This window comes from Peromyscus eremicus, chromosome 16_21 (genome assembly GCF_949786415.1).
Source record: "Peromyscus eremicus chromosome 16_21, PerEre_H2_v1, whole genome shotgun sequence".
Taxonomy (NCBI): Eukaryota; Metazoa; Chordata; class Mammalia; order Rodentia; family Cricetidae; genus Peromyscus; species Peromyscus eremicus.
Window position 1 is genome coordinate 18,174,917 of NC_081432.1, and position 17,710 is coordinate 18,192,626.

Below are 17,710 nucleotides of genomic sequence, written 5' to 3' on the forward strand. Positions count from 1 at the left end.
TCCAACCCTTCCCCCAGGTGTCCAGAGAACTGAGAATGTGTGCTTACACAAAGTCCTGGGCGCGGAAGAGTACAGCAGTTCTACGTGTGAATTACCCAAATTGGAACATTCCAGATGTCCCTGCGTTCGTGAACGGTTGAACAAAACTTTGTGGTTGTCCACCCCATGGACACTATTCACCCGAGATTCAAGCTGTCTTTTCAAGTAATAGAATGGGTGGCTCACGAGGCACCGTGCTGTGTGAGAAGAGCCATGGCCGAAGGCATATGGCATGGTTCAACGCGTGTGATGCTTAAGAGCGGTTAGCAGGAGTTGGTGAGACAAAGCATAATGACCATGAGGGAAGAGGGGGATTGCTCTAAGGTGGCCATATTTCTTGTCTGTTGATGACCGTGATGGTGGCATTAAGAGTCTGAAGAAGTTTGGGAACATGTAACATTTTGGTGGCAGTCAGATATGGTGAAATAGAGCCTCAAAAACTAAAGGTTCAATGAGAATGGTTACACAGTCTTGCGGTTTTCGTTAATCCCTTTACCACCTAGCTTCATACTGTTAGATCTGGTACCTGCTTCTGCAATCTCTCGGTGGAGGCACCTGCCATGAGCTGCAGGCTCAGGGAAACCCCTCGATGCTCTTGAAGGAGAACGAGAGAGGAAAAAAAAGCCAACACAAACTCCCGTGATGGTGATTTTAGATTGAACCCTGTGGATCCCCTGAAGTGGCCAGGGATTCCCAAGGGCTCCTGGGCTGTTCTTTGAGAATCTCAGATAGAATGCGCTGCACCATATTTTAGCCATTTTCTAAGTATCCCATCTAAGTATCCTTTTCTTTCCTATGTCCACATGTCCGTTGGGTTTGCTTCGTGACTCTGTTAAAATTGATCTTTTTTTAAAAAATTAAATTTATTTAAAGAAGAAACTTTCTATACTTCACACAGCTGGAAAAAAAAGTATCAATTTCCAGTAATTAAAATAATCACAAAATAATTAAGCAAGGAATTATGTGACATAATATATGTAACACATTACTCCTTGCTTAATTATATTTGTGTACACACACACACACACACACACACACACACCCCTAAGCTTTGAAATTAACTCAGCATTTAATCAATGCGTATCTGAGCCCCATTAAGATATTCATTATGTCCTTTGCTCTTTCATCATTGTTTCAAATGTAGTGTGTGTGTGTGTGTGTGTGTGTGTGTGTGTGTGTGTGTGTTTCCTGTGAATCATCTAAGTTCATCTCTGCATATCACAGTTTGAAAGACACAACGATAGAGAAATAATAGCCCATGACTAAGTCTGATAAACTCTCGGTGTCAACCCCATACATCCTGCCAATGCCTGCGGCCCATAGCTGGTATCACCCTTTAAAAGAAAAATATGTATCGAAATAATTGAAGCCCAAGAAGGTTAAAGAAGTGGCTCCGTGTTTCCTAGCAACAAATTCCAGGGTTGGGATTTGAACCTAGGCCCCTCGGCTGCAGTCACCAGAGAGGAAACCTGGGTTACCATCCAAGCCCTGAGGTGAGTCAGCACTAAGGTGTGTCACTGACTTTCAGGGCCCTCATCAGGTACACAAAGGAGATGGGTCAAATCCAGATGTGTCCACTGAAATGGCTGGTGTCTGGGTTAGCCAGGGCTGGGCAGGGGGACCGCAACTGGATGTTAACTCAGAGCCTAGAGGGGATTTCACAGGTTGAAAAAAGAAAGCGTGTGTTGTTCAGTTTCTGGTGGTTTCTGTTGTTGGTTTTGGTTGGCTTGTTCCTTTTTTTTTTTTTTTCATCTCCTTCCTTATTTTGTTTTATATGAGAAGGTTGAAGTCTAGATTTTTATGTGTAAATTTTCCTACGTTTATAATGTGCCGAGGGGCCAGCCATGCCATCGACTTGGCTGCTCTGAGACTTCTGGCCCAGGTTTTCTGTTCTGACTTAGAGAGTTCATGCTTCAATGAACTGGTTTTTGTAGAGTGGTTGAAATAAAACCCCAATTACAGAAATAGTTTAAAACAATGAGGAAGGGGAAAAGGACGTAGTAGTGAGTGTCTTAACACGTCCTACATAAATATTGATTAAACACTGGGTTAATTGAAAAGTCAGGGTCCATTAACAGAATAACGACGTGTATTTCTTTGTGATCCTCTCGTGTTGTATTAGAGTAAATCAGGGATATTTATTCAGCGCTAATTCTCAGTTTGCCCAGAGCTCATGTAATCATGGCGTGAGCTTATTGGGATTCTTTTCATAGACACAGAGACTTGCCCAAGAACGGGCACTATGAGAAAGTTAGTCAGCACTGACTCAGAATAATGAGTATGAACATGAGACAGATGCCATTGTGTGCACAAAGTAAGGTTTCCTGACACATTTTCCATGTACATGTGGGCTGTTTTGTTTCAGGGGGTTGTGTGCTGTTTCCCATTCTTATCAGATTTCCTTTAAACCCCTGGCGTTTAACAATGGTGAAGAGACAGGGTCTCTCTAAATCCACATAAAGCACACGGCTGTGTTCACAATTAATCCCAACTTGGGTTTTTGATTTATATGTTTGGGTGAACTTCTGCCCCCCAACCCCCGTGTGTGTGTGTGTGTGTGTGTGTGTGTGTGTGTGTGTGTGTGTGAGAGAGAGAGAGAGAGAGAGAGAGAGAGAGAGACAGAGAGAGAGAGAGAAAGTTGAGGTCAAATCTATAGAGACGATCTTGAAAGACAAGTTTATTCATTAATGACATCATAAGGATTGTATTTTCTCTTGGTTAATAAACTATTTGTTCGGCGGGTGCTGTAAGGCAGCCAGGGCCAGTCATGTCATTTCTTGGAAAAGATCTGAAGCAACTGGTAATTGAAATGATAATCATTTGATCACAGGGCTATTTGAGAATAACACTCATCTCCAAACTTGTCTATTCTAGGAAGCCTTATTTGGTGAAAACGTTGCCAAATTCCATCTGTGCTAATGTGGAGACTAATATACCATGCTACTTAATTATTTTCCAGAATATTCTAAATGCTATGGCTGGTGTACCCAACCCCCTTCCCATCCCAGAAGCTGTTCCCATATGCTTTGAAACAATACCCAGCCTGGGTTGTTTTTTTTTTTTTTATTCTGACATTTCATAATCATCATGTAATAGCTATAAAATGCAGGACAAGCAGAGGTCTTCTATTTCAAGAAGCTGGTGTGGTGATTGTGTGTGAAATCAGCCCTGCAAATGGCACTTTATAATGTGCTCCACAGTTTATAAAGTCTTGAGGTATTTTCTTGAGAAGAGGGTAAAACACAATTTCCACTTTGTCTGCCTTTACTGGAAGTTCATATTTGATGAAGATAAAAGAAAGGATCCCATTACTCAGTCTTGTTTTCCACTCTTGAGAGAGTCCTTGTGACTGCTCTTTTTAATAAACTTTTTTTTTTTTTTCTCAGAAGCAGTCCTGAACCGGACAAGGAAAAGCAAAATTTACCTCTTACCTTAAAACATTTAAAAGAACAAAACTGAGTGTTCCTTACTGTGCAAACACCATCTTTAATAAAACCCTTTTTGTTTGAGTTGGAGCAGTGTGTGGGGGTAGGGTGTGGGATGTGTGTGTGTGTGTGTGTGTGTGTGTGTGTGTGTGTGTGTGTATGTGGTGTAGTTTGTATGATGTGTTTGTGTGTGTGGTGTGGTGTGTGTGTGGTGTGTGGAGTGTGTGTGTATAGTGTGTGTGTGTAGAGTGGATGTGGTGTTGTGTGTATGATATGTGTGTGTGGTATGTGGAGTGTGTGTGTATGTTGTGTGTGTGTAGAGTGTATGGTGTGTGTGTGTGTAGAGTGTGTGGTGTGTGGTGTGTATGATATGTGTGTGTGATGTGTGGAGTGTGTGTGTGGTGTGTATATGGTATGTGGTGTGTGGGGGTGGTGTGGGGGTGTGTTTGTACATGTGTAGGCAGAGTAGGGAAGAGAGGGTTGCATTTAAGAGCAAAATTAGCCGAGTTCCGCTGTGTCTAGTAGCTAAGAGACATCGTCTTGTTGTTTTGTCGGAACTATTTTGAAAATTTCTGTAAGCTTTAGGGGTTTTTCACAGCTAAGCTTTCTTCAGAAATGTTCAGTCAAAGAAAGTCAGTTCAAGTTAAAATGTCAAATGCTTCAAATAAGTTTATTTAGAGCCCAGGAGAGGATCTCCATAAGTCTTTTCCAGAGAATCTCTGGGCCAGAGGCCCCCTCTTTGTTCTTCATACAGATATCTACTAAATATCTTGCTGGGTTAATTCTGAGGCAGAAAACTTGTTTCCTGGAAGCAATTAGAGATGCTTAAGATTCAAATTTATGATCCTTGGGAGGAACTGAAGCTTCAACGACTTTTCTTAGATTCAAAGGCTTTCTCACCACCCTCCTTCCCCTCCCCCAATATGTATTAAAAGAGAAGAAAAAAAAAAAGTCCACTCATTTCTCAGCTTGCAAAGTTTTGCAGAAACACGAGAACGTGTAAGTTGCCTTCAGTGGGAAGCACATAACATTTATGAAGTATTTCTTTGGGGATTACATCACAGTTTTATTTAATTTTTAGGACAAAAGTTAAATTCAATATTTGTGTATAAGCCAAGGGAAAATGTACCATAAACATAGGAATTTGGGGGTGAGTCAGAGTTCCAAGAATTCTAGATTTACTTAGGCCATTTATATGAAGACTAACCATTAGTCATCCAGCCTCGCTCTTTACATTTGCAATTAATTGCACCTAAAAATTAGCTTTCACTCAAGGAACTAGGTAGGTAGATGGGCTCTGTGACTGGCATTTAAAATGTCTGTTAGAATTACTGCCCTATTTTTGGGGACCTCCTAACACATAGCAAACATGTCATATAAATTATTCTTTAAATAAAGAGGCCTGGAAAGCCAGTGAGCTAGAATGAATTCATGGGACTCTTCTCATCCCAAAAGCCACACACTGTCTGCTTGTCCAAGGTTAGACCACTGGCCGAGGGTTAGACCGTCCCTGTGGCATCCAGATGAGCTTTGCTGAGAAAGGATCACATTCCTCAAACCCAGAATAACATTTTCTGTTTATCCCACCTCTTGTAGGATGAGGTCATCGCCGTGTCCGAAAAGGTGATCGTAAAATTGGAAGATTTGGTCAAATGGGCGCATTCTGATTTCTCCAAGTGGAGATGTGGCCTCCGAGCCACCCCGGTGAAAACGGAGGCTTGTGGAAGGAATGGACAGAAGGAGGCCCTGCTCAGGTACAGACAGTCAACCCTCAACAGTGGGCTCAACTTCAAGGACGTTCTCAAGGAGAAGGCCGATCTTGGTAAGTATGGCGCCGGCTTCTAAATCCAGTATGTGGGGGGGGGATTGTGCAATGAGCTACCTCCATGCTGTAGATTGTTCTCGAAACCTTACTATCTGTTCAGTTACGTGAAATGACGTAAGAGCTATATATATGAGAACTAGGTAATATGTAAGAATTATGTAACATAAATTTACATTATGGAGCTGGAGAGATGGCTCAGTGTTGGGTAAAAACCATGCTGCTCTTTTAGACTACATCAGTTCAGTTCCCAACACGTATACTGGGCAGCTCACACCCCTCTGAAACTTCAGCTTGAGGGGGATCAGAGGCCTCTGGCCTCTGAGGGTACCTGCACTCATGTTCACATGATATACACATGTACACTAGCGTACACTAGCATACACACACATACACACACACACACACACACTTAGAGAAATAAAAATTATGTATAAATTATATAAATCTTTAGATTACAGGCCTAGAGAGATGGATCAGATGGGAAAATGCTAGCCTTATGAACAGGAGGACCTGAGTTTGATCTCCAGGATCCGTATTACAAAGCCAGGCACAATGGTCCATGCGTGTCGTCCCAGCACTGGGGAATTCAGAGACCAAAGGACCCCTGGGACCACCCTGTCTGACCACATAGATGAGTTCCAAGCCAAGAAATGACTCTGTCTCAAAAAAAAAAAAAAAAAAAAGCCAAGATTGATGGCTTCTGAGGCGCACAATACAGGATGTTGTCTTTTAACCTCCACAGGCAGACATATGTACACACAAACACAGTGAAACACACTGTGTACCCATAAATACACACACAAAGAATTATATCTTATAAAATTATATATCACATAACATTATGGTATATAATTTTTATTAGAAGTTATATGTAGCTGTATTATATATGTTTATATAATTTGCTTTACTCTAATGGAGTCCAAGACTATGAATTTGGAAATGCCTGGGTGGGAAGGGCTGTGTATGGCCTGTTCTATTATAGGGTCTCCTTTATGTGATCCCCCTTATTGGGTGACAGAGCACGTGGCCTCAAATAAAGTTTTATCTAAGACTTAATTAGGGCTAACATTGAATTAATGGAGACTTGAAATATTGGCTGTAGGTGGATAGTACGACATCTAGGAATACGAAGTCAGAATTTCAAGTATGAAGCAATGCGAGGCAAAATGGTGATTCACTCGTTGTGGGGCAATAGAACAAGCTAGAAACTGCTGGGGTAGATGTCCTTGAGCTTCCTTCCATCAGCTGTGGGTTTAGTCCCTCTTCCTCATCGCCCGCAAAGGAGAGTTTGGACTCTAGAAAGATTCCTTCTCCAGCTTTGGAGTGTCCTGGCCCTATCTGACTATCAACTCTGCCCCTCGGCTGTGTGACCTTAGGTAAACATGTTAAGGAGTAACCATCTGTCCTCCCATGTGGAAAATAGGGACATGAAAGGTCTCACATGGTGAAGGAATTCTCCTGCCTCAGCAACCGCTCCTCCCGTGACGGTGACACTATGTCCACTCTTCGTTTTGACTTACTTGTACCCTCAGTGGCCTTCACTGCCCGACTCCTCTAGTGTTACTCAAGACCAAAGCGACTGACCTCTGTTTTAGACTTGTTATTTCCTCTTTTCACAAAGAGGAACTTCACTTTTGACATATCAAGGCATCTTTTTCTTTCATTCTAACATAATGCTGATTTTCAGGGCTTTAGTTTATGCCTTAATGTGACAACTTCCTGGTTTTTCTTTTTTCTTTTTTTCTTTTTTTTAAACCTAGAACTTAGATTTTACAAGAAACCTTGATGATTTCTTTTAACTGACACAGAGAGGCTGGATAGCACCAGGGAACTGACTCTCTTTCATGTGACTCTGGTTTGTGGTAAGCTGTGCTGTTTGAGCAATACTGGGAAGACCATCCTGCAGTTCAGTATCAACTGGTCCCTGGCAGCCTTTTGATAGACGTTGGATGGTAACATTTCAGACACGCAGCCAAGTTGTCGTGTGCACAATTAGAGAAAAATTATTAAGCTCTTGTTCTTTCCTCTAAGCCAAGGAATTTTTTAAATCATCTTTACATATTTACAGCTAACAGCCCCAGTTTTATCAACACAGCCTGACTACTTTTATGACGTGTGAGAAGGTTGAATAATAACGAATCTGCTGCGTTGACTTCTTAATGTGTGATCCCCATTGTATCTCCATTGTCTTGTTTTTTCCTTAACATTAAATTCTTTCTTTGTTTGATCCTTTTTTTTTTTTCCTTTGAGTTATAGAATGTAGTGTTACTAATAAAACGCTAAACAGGAAACCCATGGGGGGGACAACGGTCTATGTAGATGGTTAAGCTTGAAGTCACACATGTAAACAAGAGTATTTATAGCAGAGCTGCTGTGGGTTTCGAAGGGATAGTTTATTAATGAGCACAAAAAGAAGGCCAATTTCTTAACTCCATCTTAAGACAGTTCGAGAATCTTGGATTCTAAAAAAAGAAAAATGTCTATAATCTATGTCTCTCTCCCCGCCCAATTGGTTCCAGAAGAAGTGAGTTTGTTTAACTATTCAAAGCACTTGCTGGTGATTTGGTCTTGAAAATGTAGACTAGTGGCTTTGGAATTGAATTGCATTTTAGATTTACTAAGGAGAACCCAGTTAATGGCGGTCCAGCTGCCCGACTTGTCTCGGTGGGACTGAGGTGAAGCCAAAACATATGGTCTGATAAAGGACTTCCCAGATGATTTGGGCTGTGTGTGTGTGTGTGTGTGTGTGTGTGTGTGTGTGTGTGTGTGTGTGAGAGAGAGAGAGAGAGAGAGAGAGAGAGAGAGAGAGAGAGAGAGAGAGAGAGATTTGGGACCCATTTCTGAGATTATTACTTGAGAAGGGAAGATACGCAACAGGAAGCTTGATTGTCAGACCCTCTGGGAGACAAGAAAGACTACATACCTTTTATATTTGTAAATATAAAGTACCCCTTTAAGGATAGAATTCAAGGCCTTGAAATTCTGCTGGGCTGGTATGAACTGTGGGGAATTCGAGACAAATAGCTTTCGTAATTGGAATGCACACTGTGTTGTAATAATGTGCAAAGAGAAACACAAACTTTCCTTAATGTAACGAGTTTCCATTATCTCTCTGATCTGAAGTTTGTGAGTCCACATTGTTGGGATTTCGACTGGGGACTTTTAGACCAGGAATGCAGCGGGTGTCCTTGGCCAGGCACAGTCCTGTCCTGGTGACTTTCTCCTCAGCCTCTTCCTCTCTCTGGATGTCCCATCAAAAAATTTGCTGGCCTTTCTTTCTACCTCAGTGGTCTCTGTCTGTCTCTGTCTGTCACTGTCTCTCTGTCTCTCTCTGTGTCTCTCTGTCTCTGTCTGTCTCTCTGTCTATCTCTGTCTCTCTCTCTCTCTGTGTCTGTTTCTCTGTCTCTCTCTCTCTATCTCTCTCTGTCTCTCTCCCTGTGCCACACCAAAACCACCCCCAACCGCATTGTTAGTGGCAGCTCTCAGCTTCCTTCTGTAGAACCTTCCTCATTGTCCTCATCAAAGAAAAGATGAACTTTGAGATTGCTTAAGGACCCTCCCCCCTTCCTAGCCCGGAAGTGAGCAAAGAATGGAAAACTCACCTTTTTGTGGATAAAGACAAACTTTCAGTGTCCTAGATTTTAAAAGCCCAGTTCCCCTAGCCTGGTAAAAACACCAATAATAACGAAAGAAATAGGTTGACTCTTAAAGACAGATTTTTACAATAAAAAAAAAAAAAAAGCCAATGAAATGAAAGAACTCCTCTCGTTCAGTGTTAGTCAGTTCCCTCCCATCCCGGTGTGTGTCATTTCCTGTCTCCCTGTGACTAGTCAAGGAACAAAACAAAACAACACAAATGTGTGTTTCTGGCAACAGATTCACGCTGTACACAGAAAAAACGATGCCCGGTGGTGGCTCCCTATGGCTACACCAGCGGCAGCCACCACCCTGTCGGGTTTTTTTTTTTTTCTTTAAATCACCTCTCCCCTTGAGGGTGTTCTGTTTGTTTTTTAAAACCTTCCAGAGTTTTCATTTAAGACTCTAAATGAGTGCTGGCAACAACTACAGATGCGGAGAGTGAACAAGCTAATCATTAAAACAATAAACACTTCTGAGATGTGATGCAGCACATTTCCCCCCCCACACCCCTGCTTTGTCCCTCGAAAAGAAAGTTCCACATGAAACCAACACCAATTGGGGCTTTCCTGGAGTGGGGGTTACTCTTTCAGCTCATTTCATACTGAATTTTTTTTTTTAAGTGAAGAAAAATAGCCATGTAAAAACAGAAGGGTTAAGGAATGTGTTATTCATAAGCATAACAAACACAAAAACCTGTTCTTCCAGAAGAATCAGACTGATTAAATCATTCACTACACAAGCCTTTAGTTATTTATTTTTGTCTTTAGAATTACAGTACTTAGCTTTGTAATAAAGTGGACCTGATACCCATATTTGGTATGGCAGTTAGGAGTAGTCAAATGAAGAATTATTTCATTTTACAAAAATTTTAGCCACTTAGGAGTATAAATACTATCAGTTAAACATAGCAAACTTGCATTTTTTATTCCTTGGGCTATAGTTCGAAAAAAAAATCAAATTATTTTATATAACACTGTTTCTCACAGAGTTCCTTTAAGTGAGGTATGAAAGCCACAGTGTAAGCTTTATTGGCCCATAAATATGTCGTTATAGTTGGACTACATTTATATGCTTTGGATTGTTGTTTAAGCCAAGAAAATATGTCTGTACAGGTTGATTTTTTATTGAAATCCTTTGAGGCATACAGCAAAATGTGTTTTAGGCCAAGGTTATTAAAACAGCATTTTCTTTTTTTCCCCCCTTTTTCAACAGACTCAATGTCAATTACCATACCACTAACTGTCTGCGGATGGGCAGTTATGAATGGTCTCATCTCTAAGTACGTCTTTAGAAGAAAAAAATTAAAAAGAGAGGAGGCTGAACAAATTCAGGAGAAAGAGAGAGAATGCGCGTGCGTGCGTGCGTGTGTGTGTGTGTGTGTGTGTGTGTGTGTGTGTGTGTGTGTGTGACCTGCCTGAATTTAATGTTGGCTAACTGTCTGATTTTACATCCCATCAAGCAGGGAGTGGTCTCCGCTTTTCCTACCCCAGCAGCAGCTTCCTCTGCACTTTGGGTAGTAGATGGTACAGTGGATGGTCTTTGAGGAGGAGGATGCCTCTACCCTAGATCTCTTGCTCTCTGGAGAACCCCTGAAGTCACTACATGCTCATGCCTTTAGGTTCTTCGTTTTTCAAAGGAAGGATAATATATGCCATGCTTTATGACGCTGGATTTTGAGGAGCCCAACTGAAGACAGACCAGTTGGGATCCTCAGGAGCATTTGTGGCATTGAAATATAAGTTATTTTTCTTATATTAGCATAATCTAGTGGAAGTTGTGTGTGGTCAGCAGCTGTGTGGGACCATGTTAGTGCCATGGTTTGGTCCTGATGTTTCTCTGGACTTGAATCATGGTTTCTCTCCACACTGTCTCACCCAATAGAAGACTCACTAAAGTCTTTCTTTCTATATATAAATATATATATATAACATATAATCTTTATATATATAAACCATATATAAATATATGTAATATAAAATTCCTGCTTATCTTTTAATCTAGTCACAAACCTATCCATGTAATATACTGTATGAGTAATAAATGTGTTATTTACATGTTTAAGCTGATAATATTACACAAAGTAATATATAATGCATAATTGAGATATGCTCCACATGTATGATATCTTTCATATTATAAATTACACAACTCTTTTCTCCTGAAAATTCTATGAAAACAAGCTGAGCCATGCATGGCCAGTAGGATAAGGAACCTCTCAAGTTCTTTGTTAAAAACCTGACTAGAGTTGTTGCTTAGAAATTCTTAAGGCCTGATATTACAGATGGCTGTTTGTAATTGCCTCTGAATGTGGAGTGAGTGTCATGTGGCTTCCTGGAGTAGCCAAGGCAAAGACCTGTTACTCTTTGCTGTAAAGAAAGAGCATGGAAGTTTCTCATTAGAAACGCATTACATCCGTGAGCTAATCAACTCACTAGGATTGGAGGCTTCTCATTAAGAACAGCCTCCCTCCCTCCCTTCCCGTCTTCCCACCCTCCCTCCCTTTCCATGGAGTGAGGGCTCTTCTGAAAATGCTTACTGAATGTGCTGTATTCTCAGTTGCTTGGCTTGAACTGTTTCCAACTGAAACTTGAGAATTTTCTTAGATGATATACGTTTGCAGTATTCTATTTGTGAATAATTTGAGAAGCCCCTCCACTGCGCGCGCGCGCGCGCGCACACACACACACACACACACACACACACACACACACACACAGAACCACTTTAAAGACTTTGGCCTTTATAATGTCCTTACTTTCAAACTAGAAAGATCCTTCTGAGGGATTCTCTTATGAGGTCCTCTGACAGCATTCTGTGTCCAGTGTTATTCTCTGGAGAATCTGATCACAGCACATTTAATCCCAGGGAAGCATGCTGCTCTAGTATCCACATGGCTCCTCCAGGAGTTGCTTCTTGACATTGTAAAGTGGTAACCCAGAAACCCTTTAGGTTAAGGCAGGAAGGTCATGAGTTCAAGCCCAGCCTGGACTTAGAGTCAACTCAAAAGCAGGCTGAGCCGGGCAGTGGTGGCGCACGCCTTTAATCCCAGCATTCGGGAGGCAGAGCCAGGCGGATCTCTGTGAGTTCGAGGCCGGCCTGGGCTACCAAGTGAGTCCCAGGAAAGGCGCAAAGCTACACAGAGAAACCCTGTCTCGAAAAACCAAAAAAAAAAAAAAAAAAAAAAGCAGGCTGAGCTGCGTGCTGTATAGGAAGATACTGTCTCAAGAAAGAAAAAGAAAGGACTGGTAAGATAGTTCAGCAGGTAAGCAGGACTGCTGCCGAGCCTGATAAACTGAGTTCAATCCCTGGAACACAAATTGTCTTCTGTTCACACTTACAATAACAAACGATTTTTTTAAATGAGTGTATTCAAGCATCCATAAGTCTATAACCGAGGCATCCAGAGTATCAGAATATTATCTAAGAATCAGAACCTACAAGCTAGGTTATTTGAAAGTGAAAACTTGACGTGACTATCTCATTAAATAGTTGAAATTGTCCTGAAATCATGATGGAAAGGACCAGTAAAAAGTTTTCCAACAAGAAATATGCATCTTTGTGTCTTGAGAATTTTCAGTAATTGCTGAACCCAGCTATTACTAGTGGGAAGGAAGTCTTTGCCGAGCCTCACCGTGTCCTGGCTGATTGTCAGGTTGACACTGCTCTCCACACACTGCTGTCCCACATACAACATATTCCTATCCAAGACCCTTTCATTTGGAATTCCCGTAGGCCTGGAAAGTGCCCACAGTGTTCTACATTGATACATACTTTGAATATGGACAGTTAGTTGACCAGAGAGAAATTCATAGAACCTAGGAATTACATAGTTTGAGAAGCAGAAAAAGGTGACATTAGAACTTCAAGGAATGTGTTTCTTGGGTTTTTTTTTGGTTTTGGTTTTTAGTTTTGTTTTTTGTTGTTGTTGTTTGTTTGTGTTGTTTTTTTGGAGTTCTTTGTAAGATTGTTGGGACGGAAGAGACCTTGGTGGACATCAGTCCAGTTAGAATTGCTTCCCTGCCTCCCTTGTGACTGTCTTCTGTTCTGACTTTATTTAGCTAAACAACCCCGATGTTTTCAACTCTTTCCCCGGATGTGGTTTTCAAGTTCCCTCACCATCCTGGTTATTCCTCTTAGGATGCATCTTGAGTGTTTGTGTTACAGTGGTTTATTCATTTATATTGTAAGGTACTGTTTTGCTAAGAATCCTACAGCCCAGAGTCGATGTGGCTTTCAGGGATAGAGAGACCACCATACAGTCATTGCATACAGCCAGATTTCCAACAGCTGCCTATGCCCCGTTGCCTCCAGATATGACGTAACCCCAGTGAGGCTTAGACTCTCCCATGGCTCTTCACAGGCTTGGCTTTTCTAGACCTCTGGGAAAAGGAGGAATGTTATTTCACCACCACCCCCTCCTCAGGTTTACTTTTCTGTTTTTGATTTGACTCCTCTCTATGTAATACCAAGGGCAGGCTATTACTTAATGAACACCATTATTTATGAATCGTGAATATGCCTTTTGAGAAATGCTGCCAGGGAGGCCGTGCCTTTCAATGGCTGGAGTCCCAATGATGGCACACCAAAAACATGTGAGGTGTAACCTGGACAGACTGGGTTTAGCCTCAGTAAGGATCCGTGTGTGAAGGCCAGCCTGATGCCCGTCTTGTTTCACAGACTCTGACAAAGCCAGTGATGTCTGGGAGACCTCTCCATCCTATCAAGTGTGGCAGTTAAGCTCACACCATCCTCCTGGGCTTCCGGTGTCCTCATCTTTGCCCTTTGTCTCTCCATCTTGTTAGTGTTTCAGGGTTTTCATTTTCACGGGCACCCTTTTGTGGATCATATGCTTTATGGCTCTTTCTACCATAATTCCACGATCGGGGAGGAAACCATCTCCTGCTTTTGCTCTGGCTTCATTAGTGAGACATGTTCATTTCACAATGACGGTCTGTGGGATTGCCATCTGGTGGGAAGATAATGGAAGATGAAGAATGATTCAGTTGTCATCCAAGTCCCATCTCATGGATTCCTTTCATCTCTTCTACATACTTTGAGTCTGTTAGGGAAATCTCTTGGCTTCACAGAAGCTCATGCATTTCCAGGGTCATGGACAAACCTCTAAACCAGGAGCAGGGACTCCAAGATGCCTTTGGTGACAGCATTTTAGTGACTTTCTTGTCTCTAGGACAAAATGTAAGGGAAGAAAGATGGATCCAATTCATCGTTTCAGGGGACAGGTCCGTCCTCAGTCCACACCTTTGGCAAAGACATCACGCCAACTAGGAAACAGAAAGTCAGTCAAGAAGTGCCCAAAGACAGTAAACTTTGAGGATGTGTCCCCTCAGTGATCTACTTCCTCTAGCTTAGCTGCACCCCTTAAAATGCCCACAACCTCCTAAGATATTGCCACTGGTTGAGGACCAAGCATTAAAGACATGATGCCCTGTGAGGCAGTTCATATTCAATCCGTGATCTAATCTGTTAAACATGCTAAATCTATTAAACATCTCTAAAAAAAAAATACATCCCTGACCCTTCTTCAGGTACATTTTTAGAGGTTTAGCTCAGTATCGCCCTTTTAGTTCCAGTCTGTGATGTGTCTCTCAAGTCATTACGATTCTGTCTGTTTTCTTTCAGTCTCTCATGTCTAGCCCCAGTATGATTACCCATAATGGACGCCATTACAGCCCTTGACACCTTAGAATGCAAAACATATATGTCCTACAGGTGAACTGACATGAGCCCCATACTTGATCTCAACATTTAGTCTTAATATTGACATCCATTCCTCTAAACAGTGCATTTATCTTCCAGAGTGCCTTAAATGGGAGGTTTGATTGCAAAACATTAGTTTCTCTAAATGTCAAAGATTCACTTCCCTTCCCTCCTCTGACATTATGTGTTTAAGACTCTGGTTCATGCAGGTCACTGCAATGGAAAGCTGAAATTTGGGCTCTTAGCCCATCTTAATAAATATATTTATCTAGAGCAGGTTGGAGCAGAAGTGGATTTTCAAAGGCTTTGCAAAGTGCTCCATGCACAGAGGGGCTGAGCAAACAGGATTGTGTGTATGAGCTCTCCCCAGCACCTTGCTCTGGATGCTTTTGTTCATACTGATACTGTGTTTCTGTGGAGTACTAAGTTCTTTCAGTCCTCAGAATCCCTGGGCTGTGCTTTATCTAAAATGTCCTTTCTTCGGGTCTCCTCCTTTGCTTATATCTTTAATAATTTATGCTGTACTTTTTAAAAATACTTCTGAACCACTGTCAATACCATTTGTAGTTACCCTCTTTCCTTGATGACTCCATGCCTACTGCATAAGATGCAGATGTTACAGGCAAACCTCCACTGAACTGTCTAATTCAAGTCTTTATCTCTTTTCTTTAAAAAAATAATAATAATAATTTGAATTTGTTGTTTTCTGTGTTCATTTTGGGAAGATGTAAGTTAAATAGGAAAACAAGGAAGCAGAAATGTGATTGCTGATTTTCTTCCCCCATAGAGGTAAGTCTGCTGGTCTTCACATGTGTGCTTCTGTGTGGATAGGCAAGGGTTTTTACTTAGGGAACCACCCCCCCACCCTCCCACATACACACACACACAATAAAATGTACTGTTTGGGAGCCTGTCCCCATACCTAATTTTGTAGAGAATCATGTGACCATACCTCTGTGTTGTAATCCATTTTTATCTGGCCGGGGAATGTTTCTCTGTTGAGGTGTTTCATAGTTTGACTAATTATTGTTGGACTTTTCAATAGATTCCGGTTCTCGCCGGCTCAGTCAAATTCTCGGAGCCGTGCTCATCCCTGGCTGTTTACACATTTGCAGAGGGGAAGGATCGCTGTCTCCGAGTGCACCCAGGCTGTTAAGCCAGCCTGTGCTTTTTTTTTTGCCCCTTATCTAACCCTGTCCCTGCCTGTGTAAACTTCTTCTGGGGACCTGACAACTCCCCAGCCTCCCAAATTCTCCATTGTGCTTTGGACTCTCTACTGCCTTCCTGCTGGAGGAGTGCCCCTTTCAAGAGCTGTACCTGGGAGACTTCTCCTTGCTCCTGAAGCCCTTAGTCATTGAGTGCATGGGATTTGCCTCACCTGGTTGAGTTCTTATCGCACAGAGTGTCTCTACCACCTTGCTGAGCACCTAAGTGTATACCGGTCCTTCTGTCTTATCTTCCGGGAACAATCTGAGCTCCACAAGGTTGGACTCTGACTTCAAAGCTCTATCTAGCAGGCTGAGCAAACATTTGGCTTTTATAATCAGTCTCCTGAAATCTCCTCTCAGTCCACCTGAGTCTTCTCTGTCCATTCAAAGGTTGATTTGATTTCGTTCCGGTGCTTCCTGACACACCTTGTAGCGGAGGGGTTGTCTCATCCGGGTATTTAGCTGTGAGCTTTTGGGAAAGGGAGGCTAATTAGTAATCAAGTATCTGCCACTCATTCTGGCAAGACTTTCTGAGTGAGATTTTTAAACAGGACTGAAGCTATTTGAACATTGGTAGTGGCATGAAAGGGAGTGTGAGTGTGTGTGAATGTGTTTGTAAGTGTGTGTGTGAGTGTGTGAATGTGTGTGTGTGTGAGTGTGAATACATATATGTGTGAGTATGTGTGTGTGAGTGTGTGTGTGTGTGTGTGTGTTGTGTATGTCTGAGTATGCCACAAACGTTCCATATTAATACTGGCACTTGTTAATGTTTCTCTTCCTCAAGGAAATATTTATCCTGCTACAGATTTACAGCAGAGACAAAAAACGTTTAGGGAAGTAAACAAGTCCAGACAGGACTTGCTCTGCCTTATCTTTTTTTATTATCAGCTGGTTTGTAATCTGCCTTTTTATATATTTATTTTCTTTCTAGGTGACAGGTTATTAAGGAGATGGCTTTAGCGCCACATCTAATGCTTCTTTTTCTAGGTAACTGTTCTGTTGTAGTTCTCAGCTCCTTTAAAATGTTACTTGCTAATCGTTGAGGAACACAGGCCCCACCTTCTACCAACCCAGTCTACTCCTTTGGCTCACAAAGACAGCATTCTATTAGGCCCTGTAGAAACAAAGCTCTGGGCCTGGCCTATTCTCCTCATAAGAAATAAAACATTGTTTTCATAGTCATGCTGATAATAAGGGAGAGTTCAAAGCATGACGAAACATATACTTTTCTAGTGGAAAAAAAAAAAAAAACAACCTATGGTTACCTGGTTAATTACCCATCACGTGATGGCTGTGTGTATAAATACAGGCTTTTCACATGTGCAAGCCTCTGTGTGGCTTTCTTTTCAGCCTTTCTCCTTCTGTTATTTTTAAAATTGATAATGTTCACTTCGTTCCCATTGTTTGATATCAGTGTTTTCAATCAAAGATTTGGAAGAATGGGTAGACACAAAGTAGCTTCTTTCCGAGAACTGTGTGAGCCCTCTCCCCCTCCCTGCCCGGCCCCTCCCTGTAGTAGACTTAAAAGACAGACTTGTACTGCTTCCATTGTTCCGTACACTATACGGTCCCGACATTTCAAGTGTGCCTCCTTGATTGCTTATCTGTGAAGCAAGGACAACAATACCTGTGTCACCGGACTGGGGAGGAGCCGATCGGGCCGCGTGTGGCGGGCACCAGCACACAGTGGGTGCACTTAGCTAACGACAGCAGTTTCTTTTTGTAGTTCCTTCAGGAAAAAAAAAAAAAAAAAAAAAAAAAAACCTTCTAAACTGCTGTCTCCTCCTCCTCCTCTCTCCCCAAGCCCAGAAGAAGGATGTGAGTAAAAAGAATGTGAAGATGTATTAATAGGTAAC

The 17,710-nt window shown here is 41.9% G+C and overlaps 1 protein-coding gene across 1 annotated transcript in view; it reads left to right on the top strand.

The window, feature by feature from the left end:
• Arid5b (AT-rich interaction domain 5B) overlaps positions 1–17,710 on the top strand; it is a 174,596-nt gene that overhangs the window by 28,306 nt on the left and 128,580 nt on the right. Inside the window, exon 3 of the mRNA XM_059281750.1 lies at positions 5,061–5,286. Coding sequence (XP_059137733.1) covers positions 5,061–5,286 — 226 coding nt within the window. The remainder of the gene's footprint in view (positions 1–5,060; positions 5,287–17,710) is intronic.